Source organism: Spinacia oleracea, chromosome 3 (assembly GCF_020520425.1).
Source record: "Spinacia oleracea cultivar Varoflay chromosome 3, BTI_SOV_V1, whole genome shotgun sequence".
NCBI classification, from domain to species: Eukaryota; Viridiplantae; Streptophyta; class Magnoliopsida; order Caryophyllales; family Amaranthaceae; genus Spinacia; species Spinacia oleracea.
Window position 1 is genome coordinate 98,162,889 of NC_079489.1, and position 18,706 is coordinate 98,181,594.

Here is an 18,706-nt window from a genome sequence, read left to right on the forward strand (position 1 = left end):
CATAAATAATTGAATGGACATGCGTTAACTATTAAACTAATCTGAGTTGATTTTAGCAATATGCAACATATAATACTAATTCGATCATGATTATCTGATTTAAATAGCATTAAGGGACCTAGCATGATAATCCGATTTCCCAAAAATATTATATTTGTTAGGCGTGATAGAACAATCAGATTAGGTTAGTTTAACAGTTCATAAAAAGGGCGAGGAAAGCAGTTAAATCATCGAAAAGGGACACATTACGACGCACCCTTGAGAGGTGCGTCACGGTTCTCAGAAAACTAACCACTTTGACTTTGCTATTTCTCCTTTTTATTTAACAAATCTCAATTATGGGACAGGATACGTTCTGTTCGATTTATGGATTGATTGCGACAGAACGCGTGAACAGTTTCGCAGCGAGAGGCTTAGGCTAAGGGTTGGAGTCAATACTCAGAATATAATTGTGTGTTGTTGTTGTCCTTTCACGTCGAATTTAGGGGGCTATTTATAGGGAAGAGTTCGTGGAAAGATAGAATTGCAGAGTTCTAATCCACAAAGAATTAGAAAAAAACAGGTACCTAGGTACTTTCAGCGCCCAGAGCCAGGCGTTGAAAATAGGGTCTGGGCTGTTTTCTTTAGTCAGATTCGGATTCCTGAAATCCGTAGAGTTTGAGATTAATTCGAGTCTTTTAGCGCGTATCAATTTTGTGACGGAATGCATCCGGGCCCGTTACGAACTCTAGGCTCGTTAGGATTTCAATTAATACGTAACTCTTATTTCCGAATCATATTAGGAATAGGATTCTAGCAGTTTTCTATCTCATTTAGGATTTATGTCGGAATGCAACACCTAATTCTGACAGGTTTCTATCTTTTATGATTTGCCACTTTTAGAAGCTACCTTTTACGGTAGTTACTATTTTTAGCAGGTTTCCATAAATAGCAGGTTTCGGGTGAAATGAAATGGGGAATCGAGATTCGTTTATTTTATAGGAGATGCGTTGTCAAGTGGAGATTTACGTTTTCATCATCGAACCTTTCCCTTGCGGGAACGGGGACAAAAGTAGGTGTCTACAGTTAGCCCCCACTTTGACTGAGTCTTGGAGTAAGATGATGGTCAAAGTATTAGACGGAGTGCGTCACACAAGCCATGGTGTATGTGACATGTTTTGCGAGGGTCTCACGAGCCCCCGAGTGATAACATTTGACTTAAGGGTCATCACTTGAAGTGTCGACATATCCCTCACGTGTCATTGGGATTTATCAACTGATAGTATAGAAACTTCCTCACTTTGTCATTGGAAGAATCTAAAGGTGCGTAGAAACTCCCTCACTTTGTCATTTGGAGTAGCTACAGAGTTTTTCGAAATCAAAGCTATAAAGTGTAATTGGGCCTGGCCAAGCCCAATCACGAGGTAAAAAACGTTTTTTTTATAAAAGATTCTCATTTTCAGGGCTAGCTAAACGAGAAAACCCCCTTGTTTTTATAGGACGTAAAACGAAGGAAAATCCAGCACACTTGTTTTTATAGGACGTAAAACGAAGGAAAATCCAGCAAAAGTTATCGCTGCAACGACTAAGGACCTGCGCGGTTAGTGACGCAGACCCCGCCCGCTGAAGGTGGGCGAGCCTGTCGGTTGAGGGTGGACGCCCCGTCCGATAGAAGTGGACGAATCTGTTTTGATGTTTTGAAAATAAGGACCTACGCGGTTTGTGACGTAGACCCCGCCGGCTGAAGATGGCGAACCTGTCCGCTGAGGGTGGACGCCCCGTCCGATAGAAGTGGACGAATCTATTTTGAAATTTATTTTGCTTTTTTGAAAATAAGGACCTACGTGGTTTGCGCCGTAGACCCCGCCGGCTGAAGATGGCGAGCCTATTTTAAATTTGAAGACTTTATTTTTGTCGAAAACTGAGGACCTGCGCGGCTAGTGACGCAGACCCCGCCCGCTGAGGGTGGGCGAGCCCTGTCCGCTGAGGGTGGACGTCCCTGAATTCGTTTTCTTTTCGATTTGGGAACTCGCGCGGTTTGTGACGCGATCTTGCCGACTGATGATGGGCAAGTTCCTATTTCTTTGGTTCTTTGTGATTTCTTCTGAGAATTTCTTTTATTCATTCTTGCAAGAGCGAATTCTTTCTAGGGGTGCTCGAATTTAGTTGTAACCTGAACGTGGGCTGACAACGTGTTCAGACGGATCTTTGTCTTGCGACCGTCCGCTTTCGTGATTTTGAGCTAGTCTTTACGGCTCGACTTGGTCTTTGATCAGAGGACCGTGCACAAGCGTCAGCGACGTCCTTTCGATGAGGTCGAACCTATTGTTGTTCTCTTTTTTTTTGAGATATCCAAACATGATATGGTGTTCGGCGCAGTCCGAGAATGTGATTTCGATCGCGCGCTCCTTGTTGGAGTCTTTTTTTTGCGAGCCCCCAAGCACTGGGGCTCGTCGGTTGTTTTTCGCATCTTGTAATCATGTTTGGGGTCATGCTCGTATGTGCGAACGACCTTCTATAGTAGTGTGCTACTTTAGCGAAGCCGTGGAGCGCGACTTTAGTTTTCAGGCGACATCCGGTTTTAGCTTGGCCCGGATTAACCCTTTGACAGACAAACATTTTTTTTATTTGGAAAACCAATGACTTGACGACACATATTTTTGGTGTTTCGAAGAATGACCATGATATTTAACTTGCTTTTTTTTGAAAGTGTACATAAGCATTTTCTGAGACGAGTCTAAGTTTCGACCAAGTTTTAATGTCATTATTTTTTCTTGCTTATTTGGGAGCTAAAGGTGCTTTGGGCTTGATCCTACTTGCAATAGGGCCTCGTGTTTTAGCAACACGGTCTTAAGTCCTTTCCTGTTCCGTGTTTTGTGAAATCTGGGCCTTGGGCTGCATTTTCAGCGCCCAAGTTTAGGCGTTAAACATTTCGGCGCCCAGGGGTGGGCGCTGAAAGTCCTTTCCTGGTAATATTTGATTTTCGGATTTCTAAACACGTTTCCGAATGGGATCAGGATGTCATTGGGTGCGTTCAGCTATATATAGGGGCTAGATACGTCCTTATTTTCCACCACTCTCAAATTCTTTCTCTTCTTTTGCTATGCTCCAATTATTCACTGCTTTTGCCATGTCGATCCCTACTTTCTCACTCCAATGGACAATTAGGCGTTGGCTGCGGGCGCTTACTCCCACAGAAAAAGCTTTGTTAAAAGAATACCACTTAGAGGCACTTTTAGGTTTACAACAAATTAATATTGATTATAACTTTCTGCATGCTGCCCTAAGCTTTTGGGACTCCGATCATCATGTTTTTGCCTTTCGGGGCAATGAAATATGTCCTTTGCCTGATGAATTTGCTGCGATCCTTGGTTATCCTACTAATGCTACTCCTGTTACCCCTGGCACTATTGAAGAGGGTAAAACAACTATAAGGGCTTTCCTAGGGCTAGATGATAACATGTTTGCTGAAATTGTTGTAGATGATAAGGTTAACTTGGCAAAACTTGTAAAACATCACTTTAGGCCTAGTAAAAATATGACCTAACAGAAATTGAATATTCGAGCCCTTGTATTTTGCTTGTTGAATCATTATTTGCTGTCGAATAACAAAGGAGAATTCGGTGACATAAGGTTGATCCCCTTGATTAGCCAGATGGAAAGTTGCTATTCTATTATGCCGTTGGTTGTTGCCGAGACTTTGCTGAGTGCGGATGAGCTGAAGAAGGCTGCCAAATCCGAACATTTTAAGGGAAGCCCCCTATTACTGCAGGTAATCGATTTTTTTCTTTGCGCGCATACACGTCCCTTTTGCATAATTTCTTTTTGCCTGGGGCTGAGTTTCAGCGCCCAGGGCTGGGCGCTGGAATTTTCGGCGCCTGGTCCTGGGCGTTGAAACTGCGCCCCAGGAACCGTTTTTTTTTTCTTTCTCTTCATTCTTTTGATTCGATCGTACCTGTTTTTGCAGATTTGGCTTGCGGAACGGCTTAGACTTTTGGAAGCTCCTGCCGATCCTAAACATTATCGCCCTATAGCTTTGGGTAACCGAAAATACTTGCACCAAGGCCAGGACGAGGCCGAATGGACCTCCTTTTTTACTTATGGCATTTGTTCTATTAAGTGGGTGGTACCATGGTGGGGTTTGACTATTATGACAGGGGGGGTCTGATGTATCGGTTTATGTTTCTTTGTTGGGGCTATCTCGTCCCATTTATATTTTCCCTTACCGAGTCATGCGTCAATATGGTTTAAGGCAGACTATCCCCTTTTCTGATACGGTACCACCTAAGGTAGCGGCCTTTGCACAAACACGGGTCCTAGCGTGGGCCAAGTATTATGATGGTCTCCCGCGTTGGGTCGTAGCTACAAATGGCTTTGTGGGTCTTTCTGAAAACTACAAGTTGTGGATGAGCTCCGATGACAAAGATGTGAGGACCGAGGCTCGAAATGGGGAGCCGGCTGAGCTTTTGATACCTCGTATTCGTGTTAAGTATGAGGGTCCTGATTCTGCCAGACCTCGTACCTATAGTTTTAAGATTGTGAAAGCTCGTCCTGATCGAAGGCGAAAGGAAGTTCCTCCCCGTTCCAGTTTCAGGCCTAAAAAGATGCCTAACATGAAGGGGCCTGCTGTTGTTAAAAGAAATGCAAGCTCTCGCGGAGATCGTCGCCGGAACAATGTATGGGTTAGGAAGGCTCAACCGCCTGTAGAAACAGTGGCTAGTCTAGTTGATGATAATAATCCTTCTCCCACCATTGTTTGTGCCCTTGAGGCTGAGTGGGCTATAACTGAGAATGTTTCTGAAGCCTTGGCATCTTTGGAAGTTAGTGTCCAGGAGCCGGTTCTTATGGAGATTGACATTGGGGCAGCGCAGAGGACTGTGGGAGTGGATCCTGCGAATATTGCCCTCTACAAGACTTTATTTGACGATCCAGAAGAACTAGAGTAGTGTAGTTCTTGTTAGGGTGTAGGTGCCCTCTATTTATTTCAGTCGTGTTTGTTTTTATTTTTAGCACTCTGTTTTCCTTCTTATTATATTTTAATAAAGGCGTATTTTTAGTTTTCATTTTCACTCTTTTATTTTGTTTCTCCTCTTTTTTATGTATTTTATACGTCTAACACTTTTTGCACAAAGAATATATATTTTTTTATTTGGACCGAATCCTTGGTAAGGATTGGCTACGTATCTTGTCAGAATCAGGTCGCGCGTAGTTCTAGCTTTAGAATAAGTTCTAGTATGCCGGATTTCGGTAGATATGTCCTGAAGTGGAAACATATTACTTAATTGGTCAAATGAGTGAAGTATTTATCATTATTTTCATCTGCCGTTTTTTTTTTTTGCCATAGGCTGCGTAAAATTCGACTAATTTGTATAGCTATATTCTCGGTTGGTAAGCCTATTCGGATACATATTGTACCCCCCAAGTGTTCGTTATTTTTCCGTTGTGTGCGGATAAGATGACGAACACTTCTGAAAAGAAAACTTTTGGCAGGCAGAGAGTTTCAACGCCCAGACTGATTTTTGTCCAGATTAATTTTTGTCCAGGCAGAGAGTTAGCGTGAGACGCATTTTTGTCCAGATTAATTTTTTCTATTGGTGACTCAAAACAGTTTTGAAAATGGAGTTAGGGTGCGGAATTTATGAAGATCTTTGTGTAGGCTTTGGAGGTGGGTTGTTAGTGAAGGGTATGATGGAATCTATGTTTTATGAATCTTTTTTTTTTTGGTAACATTTGCATTGTTTTAATTTTTTGATTTCCTTTGATTTTGGGTTGCATGGATTGACTCTTATGATGACACTGGTTGGCTTTTTAGGTTTTGGGGATATGAATGGAATAGTGTGGTTTATTTTGTGGGTTTCGGGAATTGGTTCCCATGGCACTATTTCAAAAACCGAGTGGGCTTTGTTTGTTGGGCCTAGAGTGGGCCGCCTCTTTATTTTTGTATTTTGCAAGTACATTTGGTGTTTATTTAGTGTTAGAATAAAATTTTTAGGAGAAATATTACGCCTTTATTGATTCGGAAAGTAAGGAAAACACACTGAAATAAAACTGAGCCATATTCTAAAGGGCCTTAGGACCATCTAAAGTCTCTATTATTTTTTCTATCAATCTAAAGAACTACTAGGCGCTTTTTACTAATGGTGCTCTATGTGGCTCAAGCCTGGGGTTTAGTCTCATAAAACTTTGGTCCTTCACCGGTACTCATCTTGAATTCCATTCCTTTTGCGTTGACCCACTGATATGTCTTCACCCATCCGTTCTCGACCTCTTCCAGTGTTGATGCAGGAGAGATTAACCGGGTTGGATCGAAACCTTCATCTTGTAAAGCTAGGGTAGTCATCACAGTCTCGTCCTCCATAGGCCTCGATTCGTTAAATAATGTCCATAGAGCCTGGTTGTCCAATATTTCAGCTGTTTTAGCCTTGGCGAGGTGGGGTGCCTCATCCAAGGTGTGGCAGTCATGGAAAATTTCAAATCCGGGTTTTAGCAAGCCATCCTGAACGAAGGGTTCAGGGAAATCACAGCATGGGTGTTCTTCTCCTTCCCTAACGAACATCCCGTTAAGGGTCCTTTGATATGGGGGAAGGAGGGTGGTTTGTTTGGCTTTGTTAAGGCGTAGCCTAGATAGGCGGTCAGCAATATCTTCCTCCGTTGGTTCATAACCTAAGCCAAAGGGAGTAGATTTGTCGGGAAAAGGATAGAACGTGTATTCCTTCTTCCTTATGCCCAATGGGGTTCCTGGGAAATAACCTTGAGCTAACAGCATTCTAGGGATGACTCGGGATGCATGCGGGTCTAGGAATGCTGGATCATAATCTTCGATGAACTGGATTGTTTCTTCCATTTGAAACCCATAAAGGTCGTCTGCAGTTTCGGCCGTTCCAACCATAGTACAACTGACGTCGAGAGGAGGGGCGCGGATTTCTAGTATTACCCCGTTATGGTTAAGTTTAACCATTTGGTGCAAGGTAGAAGTCACACCTCCTAAGTCATGGAGCCAAGGTCGCCCCAAGAGGAGGTTGAAAATGGGCTTGATGTCGATTACTTGAAACTCCATGGTGCGTGCCACAGGCCCGGTTTGTATGGTAAGGTTGATTTTTCCCAATACAGGCCTTCGGGAGTTATCATAAGCTCGTACCCCTTGCGTGGAGGTTTGGAAGTCATCGCTTCCTAGCCCCAAGCAATGGGCGGTTCGCAATGGGCAGACATTAACCGCCGAACCATTATCTACGAGCGCTAGGGGGATGTTTTGTCCTTTGCATCCAACCACTAGGTAAAGGGCTTTATTGTGAGCACCCCCCTCTTTGGGTAAGTCTTTATCAGTGAAAACTATGGCCTTTTCTCCGGCATCTCTCGTGACATGGCTAACCAATGAGTCAGGTGTGATATCTGTAGGTACTGAGATGAGGTCAAGTGAGCGAATAAGCTTTTCGCGATGTTCCTTTGAAGTACACATAAGATCCCAGATGGTAATCTCGGCCTTGGTTCTTTTTAGTTGTTTCAGGAGAGGATTTTCAATGACTTCTGCGACGGTAGCGTGCCGTCCATTCTCAGGAGTTTGCCTAACCGGGACACCGTCCATAGGAGGTGGGTGTATATCCGGTTGGTATATTCTTCCGGATCGGGTGAGGTTGTCGACCTCGGGCTCCTGAGGGGTGGTGTCAATGAGAGCATACCCAGGCCAAGTTTCTGTGAAGAAGTCCTGGCCCGAGACTTGAGATAGGTAAATATCTTCAGCATCATCGTTCCACACACCGCACACTTCCCTCTCGATTCGATCCATAGGGACCACAGCGAGTGGTGCACCTTAAGGTGTAATATACACCGTGGGGTCGAAATTCTCTGGTTGGTCGAGAGAGATGTGACAAGAGCCGAGTGGGCTCTTGTTGTTGTTGGGTTTGCCAACGTTAGGGAGAGGTATACTTTCATCCTCTATCATGTCCTGGATCGTATGTTTTAGACTACAGCAGTTTTCAGTGTCATGCCCATTTCCTTGATGGAATTTGCAGTAAGTACCTTCGACCCAATATTTGTTTTTGACAGGAGGGTCACGGGTGGGCCTATAGGTCTCAAATTTCCTTGATTGGTTAGTCTTTCAAAGGCTTGTACCAAAGTTGACCCGAGTGGGGCAAACTTTCGGTCTCGGATCCATCTTACAGGGTTTCTTCGGGCGGGAGCCTCTTCTACAGCATGGACTTCTTGGGCTTGGGGTGTGTTTCCCCGATTATAGGTGTTGGTCTTATATGTGGGTTTGCTCTGTATGGTTTTGGCGAGGTCGTCCTCCATCTTTATTCCCACATCATAAACTCTTTTGAAAGTGTCGAGTCCCAGGTACCTAAGGTGTTGTCTGTAAGCCGTGTCCAGGTTGTCAATGAATTTTTGGACCAATTTTGTTTCGGGAGGCCTATTGATTAGCTGGGCCGCCTGGTCCCTCCATCTAGCAAGTAGTAGGTTGTGAAACCCTCATTTTTCTTTTGGAAGAGAACTTCCAGCTCGCGCATGGTGACTTGGAAATCCATGTTCGACGAGTATTGCTTGATGAAGACATTGACAAAATCTTCCCAAGTGGGGAAGGGCTTAGGGTCCTGGTGATAGTACCATTTGAGCGGCACAGGTTCCAAGGACAAAGGAAAGGCAGGTAAGTACATGGACTTGTCCACGCCTTTCAAGTTCATGGTATTCACAAAGCTCAGTAGATGATCACGGGGGTTGTCCGTGGCCTTGAACTTTGGCAAGTCAGATGAACTGAACTTTTCTGGTAATTTGCCAGGAAAAGGTTCAGGATCGAGGGAGAAGTATTTGCTCCCCATGGTTTGCTGTAGGACCATTTTTTCAATCCTCTTCTCGTTTTCGAGGTCATTTTTGGCTTGCGCAGCCGCTAAAGCTTCATTTTCCATTTTCAGTTGGCCCATAAGTTGGGTCATTTGGACCATCTGGTCTCGCAAATCTTCAATGGACATGTTTGAAGGTGCGAATCGAGGTTGGGGAAGCGGAGATCCTTGAAATGAGGGACGACGGACGGAGCTTGGAGTTACTAAACTTGGTGTTGGCGATGTATCTTCGAGACGCACTAACCGTTGATTCCCTGATCGGCACCAAGTGGGAGGACCAGTCCTAGGCATAAGATAAGCTAAAGTTTTAGGTTCCCAAAGTTTCAAGCATTACTTAGTCTAGACTTCGACTCTCTAAATTGGTTTTTCACTTTTTCTTTTGTCGGTACACTTTTTGGGTTTTTTTTTTTGGTCATTCTTTGGATTTTCTAAACACTTGACCGTGTGACATTCATAGTTATTAGCATGTTTGGTTTTGGTGCCGAGCATTGCCGTCGTAGGAGGCCCAACAACGACACAAAGAGTTATTAATTTTTTTACGAGCCGCTTTTTGAAATCGAGTGCTTTTCTTACGCCCTCGTAGCAATTCTCTTGATGAACATTTTTTGCGCTACGTATTTTCCTTTCGCTCGGGCACCGAGGCTGCTGCGCCTGACCAGAAGGCCAAGCAGCAACTTCAGCGCCCAGCTAGGGGCGTGAGAAATTCTGGCGCCCAGCCAGGGGCGTTGAAAATGCGTCCCTGGCTGGTTCTCGTTTTCTGTCTTCTGTTTATGCGACTTCGACTTGCGTGCTTGCCTAATAACGTCCTTTACGCGTAGCAGCGTTTGTGGGATTCGTTACAGGCCATCCCGAGCGTCGCTTATTTTGTGGCGATCATCCGGGTTTGCGGAACACGTGTTTCGGTATAACTCTTTGGCAAATTAGTCTATGAATGTTTGGGCAGTTTTTAAGGTCGTTGGTTTTCTAGGATAGTTTGTCACACACAATCACATATTTCGCTACACAAAACTACATTACAAACATGGATTTGAAAATTAAATATGCCACGTAGTTTATGATAGGATTCTATGGGTAGTTTATTTGCGCCTGGCTTGGTATCGCTTCTATCGTAGATCCAACACATGCCCCGGTCGAGGTAGTGTCTTCAACGGACGAATTTCGCTCAAGAGGCCAACCCGCAAGTGCAAGCCAAGGGGGCATGTAGGCGAGAGGGACCTAATGGGCGAGCGATTGGGTTCGGGATAGTTGTACTACCTGCACAAGTACCGAGTGGGAAACATGCGCGGCGTATGCACCCCCCTATTGGCGAAAAAAGGTATCCTTAGTCCCAACTCCCGAGGGAGCCGAGATTCGTTATGATGTTCTGCCCGTTCACATTAATATGCTGATTTTTCAGGTCGTCCCAACTTGATGGGGAAATAAACGCGAGGTAGGATCGTTTCACCCTTCGGCTATTTTGATTACCTACAAGCACGAGTATTTCCTTCACTATCGTCAGTGGAGTCGCCACTGTGAGGGGGTCGAAAAAGCGCGAGGCTAATGCGTGACCTCGTCCCTCGTGGGTGTGACGATTCTTTTTATTCAATCAAGTGTAATTGGATTTCCTGTGAGTATACACCCAATTGACTAGTAATATAGGAGTCGCCATTCAGTTTTTAACGACAATGAGAAAAACTGACAAAACCCGGTTATCGTGACATAAAGGGAGTGCAATTATGTTTGACCACGACGGCCGTAGGTTCCCTTGTGATCCCTGGTGTGGGGATCTCTCAATATACACCCGCAAGGTAGAGATTGAGGGTTCGGGGGACTGTAACTACCGAGAGGAGTACTTCGCTCGTCGATAACTCCAGAGGCAGGATATCCTTACTAGCTTAGCATAAATAATTGAAGGGACATGCGTTAACTATTAAACTAATCTGAGTTGATTTTAGCAATATGCAACATATAATACTAATTCGATCATGATTATCTGATTTAAGTAGCATTAAGGGACCTAGCATGATAATCCGATTTCCCAAAAATATTATATTTGTTAGGCGTGATAGAACAATCAGATTAGGTTAGTTTAACAGTTCATAAAAAGGGCGAGGAAAGCAGTTAAATCATCGAAAAGGGACACATTACGACGCACCCTTGAGAGGTGCGTCACGGTTCTCAGAAAACTAACCACTTTGACTTTGCTATTTCTCCTTTTTATTTAACAAATCTCAATTATGGGACAGGATACGTTCTGTTCGATTTATGGATCGATTGCGACAGAACGCGTGAACAGTTTCGCAGCGAGAGGCTTAGGCTAAGGGTTGGAGTCAATACTCAGAATATAATTGTGTGTTGTTGTTGTCCTTTCACGTCGAATTTAGGGGGCTATTTATAGGGAAGAGTTCGTGGAAAGATAGAATTGCAGAGTTCTAATCCACAAAGAATTAGAAAAAAACACGTACCCAGGTACTTTCAGCGCCCAGGCCTGGGCGCCGAAGATTTCGGCGCCCAGAGCCTGGCGTTGAAAATAGGGTCTGGGCTGTTTTCTTTAGTCAGATTCGGATTCCTGAAATCTGTAGAGTTTGAGATTAATTCGAGTCTTTTAGCGCGTATCAATTTTGTGACGGAATGCATCCGGGCCCGTTACGAACTCTAGGCTCGTTAGGATTTCAATTAATACGTAACTCTTATTTCCGAATCATATTAGGAATAGGATTCTAGCAGTTTTCTATCTCATTTAGGATTTATGTCGGAATGCAACACCTAATTCTGACAGGTTTCTATCTTTTATGATTTGCCACTTTTAGAAGCTACCTTTTACGGTAGTTACTATTTTTAGCAGGTTTCCATAAATAGCAGGTTTCGGGTGAAATGAAATGGGGAATCGAGATTCGTTTATTTTATAGGAGATGCGTTGTCAAGTGGAGATTTACGTTTTCATCATCGAACCTTTCCCTTGCGGGAACGGGGACAAAAGTAGGCGTCTACACTTTTCTTTCTTTCTTTTCTTGGTTTGTGTTTTTCATTTTAGTCTTGCCTTGATTAGATTTGCTAGATTTTGTTTTTGGTAAGTTTTTAGAATTAGATTAGTTGCTCATTCTTCCCTAGTTGAGTTTAGTTTGCTAGAGACTAGGAAACGCTTAGCTTGGGGGAGTTTGATGAGCGGCATTTATGTCTCTCTAGGCCTAAGATTTTATAGAATTTTATTATGCTTGGGTTGTCTTGCCAGTGCCAGGCTTCATGTCTTTCCTCTCCTGTCACTATTATTGAAATCTTGGGTTGTCTTGCCAGTGGTCATTTTGAGCTGGGAGATTTTTCCATACATGATATGTCCTTTATTGTTTGGCATGAATCTTGTGTATTGCGTGGGTGTTTCTTGAAGGACGGCGAGTGATGAGCGGCATTTATGTCGCTCTAGGCCTAGGATTTTATAGAATTTTATTATGCTTTTTGATAGTTTTGTATAGTTTTGTTGCATTTTTATCCCCTTATTCCATCTATGAACTTTTCAGTTAAAAATGTTGAAAATGATGGAAATGCTTGAGAATTGCTCGAATAAAGCCCGTGCGATCGCACAGAATTTCTGTGTGTTCGCACGGGTCAGCAGAGTTGCCTCCAAAGTCAAGCAGGCTCGTGTGCTCGTGCCCCAGGAGTGTGTGTTCGCACGAATTCAGAAAATCGATGCAGGAACTATGTGGGAATTCGTGCGATCGCACAGAAGAAGAGCCAGCTCGCACGGATTTTTGGTGGGCTCGCACTGAATTTCCGTGCGAGCACATGAAGATTTCTGGGAATTTGGCTAAGTCAGTCCTGTGCGATCGCACGGCTTGCGGGCACGATCGCACGGATCGAAGAAAAGAATTCGTAGCTGAGCTCGCTCGCACTGAACCACAGCCCGCTCGCACTGATGCGATCACATCTGGGTATGCCCGTTCGCACGGCTGCGCGGGATTCCCTTTTCGAGTTTAAACTTCTCATTTTTAGGGGTTAATATAAATAGATTTTTCATCATTTTTATTAAAAAGTTAATTTCAGAAATAGATTTTAGAAAGTTTTAGAGGTTTTGTTCTTCAAGCTAGTGTTCTAGAGAGAGAAACTCATTGATTTCAAGCTTCAATTCTGTAATTCCTTCAACTCTTCTCTTTTTCTTGCAATTTAATTCTTTGTTTCTTAATTCTTGCTCTTGCTTTGTTGTTGATTGTTCTTCAATTCCTTAATTTCTTGAATTCTTGATTTCATTGATTGAAGTTACTTTGATTCTCAATTCTCTAGTTGTTGATTTCAGTTTGCAATTGAATTCTTAATTCTCTTCTCCTACTCCTTCAATTTCATGCTTGCTAGCTTAGAATTAATGGAATGCTTAACTTCTAGAATAATTAGTGAGTAGAATTAGGTTAGGGAAAGGGGAGAATGTAGGGGCTTAATTAGGGGAAATTGTTGATTGATTGTTGGTTGATTCATGTGATTTAATATGATTTGATGATAGGACATCCATGCTAGTTGAGTGGCAGTTGCAAATGCTATTCGGTTAGATTCACGTGGAACCATAGGATAGGTTTGGCGAGAGATTGTGGGCCTATCTTGTGTGATCAAATAGTGGTGCCTATTATATGCTAGTTAGTTTAATCTAGGATTAGGCAAAAGCTCTTCCGTGGGTTAGACGCTTAGCGTTCCCTATCCGAGAGGTGGCGGATTCGTCATTAGATGCTATTTGCCTATTCATCATTTCGTTGCATGATCATCATTGCTAGATAGTTGAATTCATTTCCCCCGATTTCCCTAGCCTATCTCCGACTCCCTAACGTTTCCCTTTCTTGATTCAATTCCGCATAATTGTTAGTTTTAGTTTCTTAAAGTGATAATTCAAAACCAAATTCTTGTTCGAACTAGATTGACATATAAACTTGATAACCACCGTTTCTTTGGGACGATCCCTTTACTTACCGCTAGCCGGTTAGTTGAGTGGTTTTATAAATTTTGTTTGATTTGGTTGTTTTCTATCAACGACGGAAAATACACCTATCAACGAGCCTAAGCTACATTGATGGTATCTTGTTGTGTTATAAATTTCTCTAGTCAAGTAATCATGTTGACATAATAAGAGCTGATGCAGTCATGCATAAAACTAGTTGTAGTATCTATGTCTTGATTATCAGAAATTGGATGAAAGGAGTTTCAAAGAAACATTAGGATAGTAGGATGCATTTTTTTTCTTTCTCATTATTTTCTTTTGAACTTAAATGGATATAAAGAGAACAAGTGAAGCCTTCTTGGTCTTAAAGGAGGGATATGTAATCTTATTGAGAAATTTTCTTGCTTGGTGAAAATACTTATTATGATGCTAGCATGGCGTATTCATGAAGCTGGATCTAATGGAAATTCCAGCTGATATTCCTACTTCCTCTGACACAGGCATGTCATTATCCAACTGATATTCCAGCTGTACTTGAAGTACAGCTGATTTTTCCTACTTCCTCTAACACAGGCATGTCATTATCCACTAAGGCCTCAGTTCGTTGATAAGAGTAGACTGTCCTAGATCCTTATAGAAAGGTTGCCAAATGAATTGGCCATTGGCTTGTCGTAGGGTTGTCTTACACTACCAGAGGCTATATTGTTTCTGAAATTCTGCTTATCAAAAGAATATGATGATAGTAAATCAAAATGGATCCCTCACGTTGCATGAATCTCTCATGTTCTTGTTTGTCGTGGCACAATAGAAAATCAAGGAACGGAGAACTTTTCACTATACTATCTAATCAGCCAATCAATTTAGATAAGTTTATATTCTCTTTTAAATTTTAACTTTTTTGCTGCATGAATCCCTCATGGTCTTGAATCTCAGTGTTTAGCTGATTTTTTGGGTCTTGAATTTCAGGCTCGTGTTATTTAGATCTTCTTGACAATGTTGTAGCTTATTATTTCAATAACAGGAAGAGTCTAGTGATGATTTCTTACCCTGCTCTCCTTAGACCTTATTTTAATGCATTTAGCACTTAGCACTTAGCACATAGCCTCATTTTCCGTGCTTTCCCAAGTAGGGGTGTGGTAAGAATCAACCTGATTTTCTGTGCTTTCTGATATTGTATTCGACTGAAAAGAAAGCCAAACAAAATAGGGTAGCAGAAATTTGTATTAGCTTGAATTAGGAAATCAGACTAATACAATGGATATGGAGTTATGGACTATTGAATATATAACTGGATACAGCAAGGTATGAATGTATTTGTTTAGTTCAGTTGTCCAGTTCAGTTTTCATTAGTTCAGTTGTTCTGATTTGTCAATTTGTTCAGTTCAGTTGTTTTCAATAGTTAAGTGACGTTCAGTTGTTCATTTGTTCAGTTCAGTTTGTTTTGATTTGTTCATTTGTTCAGTTCAGTTGTTCATTTATTCAGTTCAGTTGTTTTCATTGGTTTAGTCCGTTCAGTTGTTCTGATTAGTTCAGTTGTTCTGTTGCCTTGCTTGCTGATATTTTGTTTTTTTGTGACTTGTCTTGCAGTTGCTATATGGTAAGGGATGACTTATCGCAAGAGAGTTCGAGCTACTGTTGAAACAGATGCTACTGGATCAGCATCAAAGTCGCTACCTTCATGTACCTCATCTTTGAGTGAAGCTGCATCACAACCAACCAAAAAGCATGCTACTCAATCACAACCATCTCAGGTTTCTAAGTCTGTTATATTTGGACCATTCTCTCCACCGGGTACAACTACATCGATGGTTGCACCTCCATGTTCGAGTACTGCAAAAAGTGCGCAGCAAGCTATATGGAAAACACCACCTACTGGATCAGCATCAAATTCACTCGAGGCATCAACTAAAAATAAAATTCCACCTAAGATTACTTCCAAGATTTCAATTCAACCTAATATCCCACCTTCAAAACCACTGAAATACCCTTCTACTTCCTCCAGTCAGATCCCACCTAATATGCCACCTCATGTGCCGCCTTCTAGTCATACTAAAACATCAGCAAGAGATTCTCAATCACAACAAAAAAGTCTTCAAGAACCAAAGGAGAACTCAACAAAATCGAAGTCCTTACGGGAATATCCGGATTGGCGCGAAAATGTAGATTTTGATGACAAGGAAGAGGTTATGACCATTGGTAAGTTCACTTAGTACTGCTCCTAGTATTCTTATTCTGATTTTAGCTAAGAATTTCCCTTTGATAACGAGACTGTTCAGAACAAGTTGGGTAGGGCCTTGAAAGAAAGCCATGGGTGACTTTGCAGTTTTGCCTCAATTAGTGCCTCATATATACAGCTGAATCTTAATTAATAGTTATCTAGACCATTACCACCTAGAAATTCCTGATTACTATCTCTGTCATAAAAAATAGGCCATGGTACATCCCAAAACAATAAATAACTCCTACCTAAGTCTATAGCTAATCTGATCATGGACCAGGCAATACACCAATACATTGTATTTCTGAATGTAAAACCAAAAGAATCTGAAATGTCTAAACATTCGCAACAGAGTATTTTCGGCAACAGATAAACAGATATGATGTTAACGATAAGATAGAAAAGGAAACTAAAGTTGGAACCTGATCTCCTCATAAACACTTTCGACACATTGTTAACAGCATACCTCTGAAAACTCCTCACAATATTAAAGTAGTCTGCTACGTAACATTGATTAAATGTAGATTTTCCAGAGGAATAGATAAAAGCAAGCTGGTCATATTTTGTTTTCAGCTTTGGTGTACTCCCTTATTGTATGTTCATTGCTATTATACTAAACTCTTTTTATGCAGATGCTAAGGGTAATATTGGAGTGGCGAGTGGTCCTATTTAGGCAATCGTTGTCTGGAGTAACAACGGCGTCAAATACTTTGTTGAATTCAATGACTTATGTCAACCGCTTAGGAAAGGTGGACAGTGTTAGCTAAATAAGTAATTGGAACGACTTAACTGGATATTGCGTAATACGAACTGAAACAATTGTCGTGCCGTGGCCGGACCACTGCTCTAAAAGACAATTCCGCGCTACCTCCGATGCAGTAGAACGCTTGCGGTTGCCCTCCAGGGTTTACACGACACCGAGAATTATGTGCACTCACAATCCCCGATTGGAGACCAGAATATTTGCCCAGAAAGAGAGGAATTTGAGAGAGAGATGTGATTGTAAGTTTCTGTATCTTTTTGTGGAAATGAACGATGAATTTATAGTGAGGCTTTTGGGAAGCTGTAACAGCAAAAAACGGCTAGTGGAGAAGTTACGGGAGTAATGGGGAACTGCAACAGTCATAAAACGGCTAGTGGGGAGTAATGACGTGATTAATGGAGCAGTTTCCAAAGTTAGTGGGTTGATTAAGTCTTCTGACTTAATCAAACCGCCCTTGACCAAAAAGAATAACCCGGCCCACAAAACCCACCCCACGCCCGCGAACCGCATTCGCCAAGTACCAAGTACCAAGTACCAAGGCCCACGGCCCTCGCCCGAGCCCGGCCCGGCGCGCGCGCGCGTGTGTGTGTTGTGACCACCCATGCCACTCACATGCTTTCTTAAACAAATGTTTCCCTCAAACCCCCAAATATAAACATTGAATATGGTTTGTGTTTTTCCCATGTGGGACTTTTCATATTCCCACATTTTCCCACTCATTTTCTTTTGTTTTCTCACTAGGATTTCCAACAATCCCCCACAGGTCCGAAGATGAGAAGAAAAAGAAAGAAGTAAAAGAATTGAATTTCTGGGCAAAACAAACAATTGAATAGGTGTCAATGTCTTGCGACTTGAATTGACACTTAGTGACATTCAAGCTAGAATCTCTTTCCTACCAAGTGACTTTCGTATTGAACTTAATAGGGGGTTAGAAACTCATTACTCAAAGCACACAATTGAACATGTATGATATTCTGAATCTCCGCCAATAAAAGTGACGCATTATACTGGCCATACGTCCATAACCTGGATGCTCATAGGTGCTCTAGAGAATAGCCCATGCAATTCTCATAGGAAGCGGCCTCACTTCCACACCTAAGTAGGTGAATCCCATCAAGTGTGAGCTACATCACACCACCAAAAATATGGATATGGGTTCATTAAGAGCCGTATGCTCAACCTCGTTCAATAATAGCAAGCACATCATAAACATCTAAGGGATGGACAGAAAATAAAATTTGTGCTTCTGAATTATTACATAATGTTCCCCTTTGAACTCATGGTGAGTAGGAGTTCATTACCTTACAATTCATCCAATGGGCCTCAAGCCCATCCCCTCCGACGTTTCCAAAACTAGTTTCTTACATAGGCCTTTCGTTAACGGATCCGCGATGTTCTTTTCGGACTTGACATAGTCCAGTGATATCACTCCACTTGACAGCAATTCTTTGACAGCCTTGTGCCTCAAACGAATGTGTCTTTTCTTTCCATTGTAGGCTTGGTTGTTTGCCACGGCAATAGCAGATTGCGAATCACAATGAAGTGCAACTGAAGGAGCTGGCTTCCCCCACAGTGGAATGTCTGCAAGCACGTTCCTCAACCATTCTGCTTCATGACCTGCCAATTCAAGAGCAATAAACTCAGATTCCATAGTAGACATAGCAGTACAAGATTGCTTACAGGATTTCCAAGAGACAGCTCCACCCCCTAGGGTGAAGACATAACCACTAGTGGAGTTGACTTCATCATTTCCAGATACCCAGTTGGCATCACAATAACCCTCCAATGCTCCTGGAAATTTGGAGTAGTGCAATCCCCAATCCATGGTACCCCTTAGGTACCTAAGCAATCGCCTTAACGCACCCCAATGCTCATTGCTTGGGTTATGGGTGTACCTGCTCAATCTACTTACAGAATAGGCAATGTCAGGTCTAGTATAGTTCATGAGAAACATAACACTACCAATAATTTTAGCATACTCAGATTGACAAACAGGATCACCTTTGTTTTTCTTTAAATGA

At 42.3% G+C, this 18,706-nt stretch overlaps 1 protein-coding gene across 1 annotated transcript; it reads left to right on the forward strand.

Annotated features, from left to right (window-relative positions):
• Positions 1–15,308: 15,308 nt before the first annotated feature.
• LOC130469909 (pectinesterase inhibitor 10-like) lies at positions 15,309–16,595 on the forward strand. Its single transcript, XM_056839433.1, has 2 exons — positions 15,309–15,900; positions 16,555–16,595. The coding sequence occupies exons 1-2, from the start codon at positions 15,309–15,311 to the stop codon at positions 16,593–16,595; spliced, it is 633 nt and encodes a 210-aa protein (XP_056695411.1).
• The last annotated feature ends 2,111 nt before the right edge of the window (positions 16,596–18,706 follow it).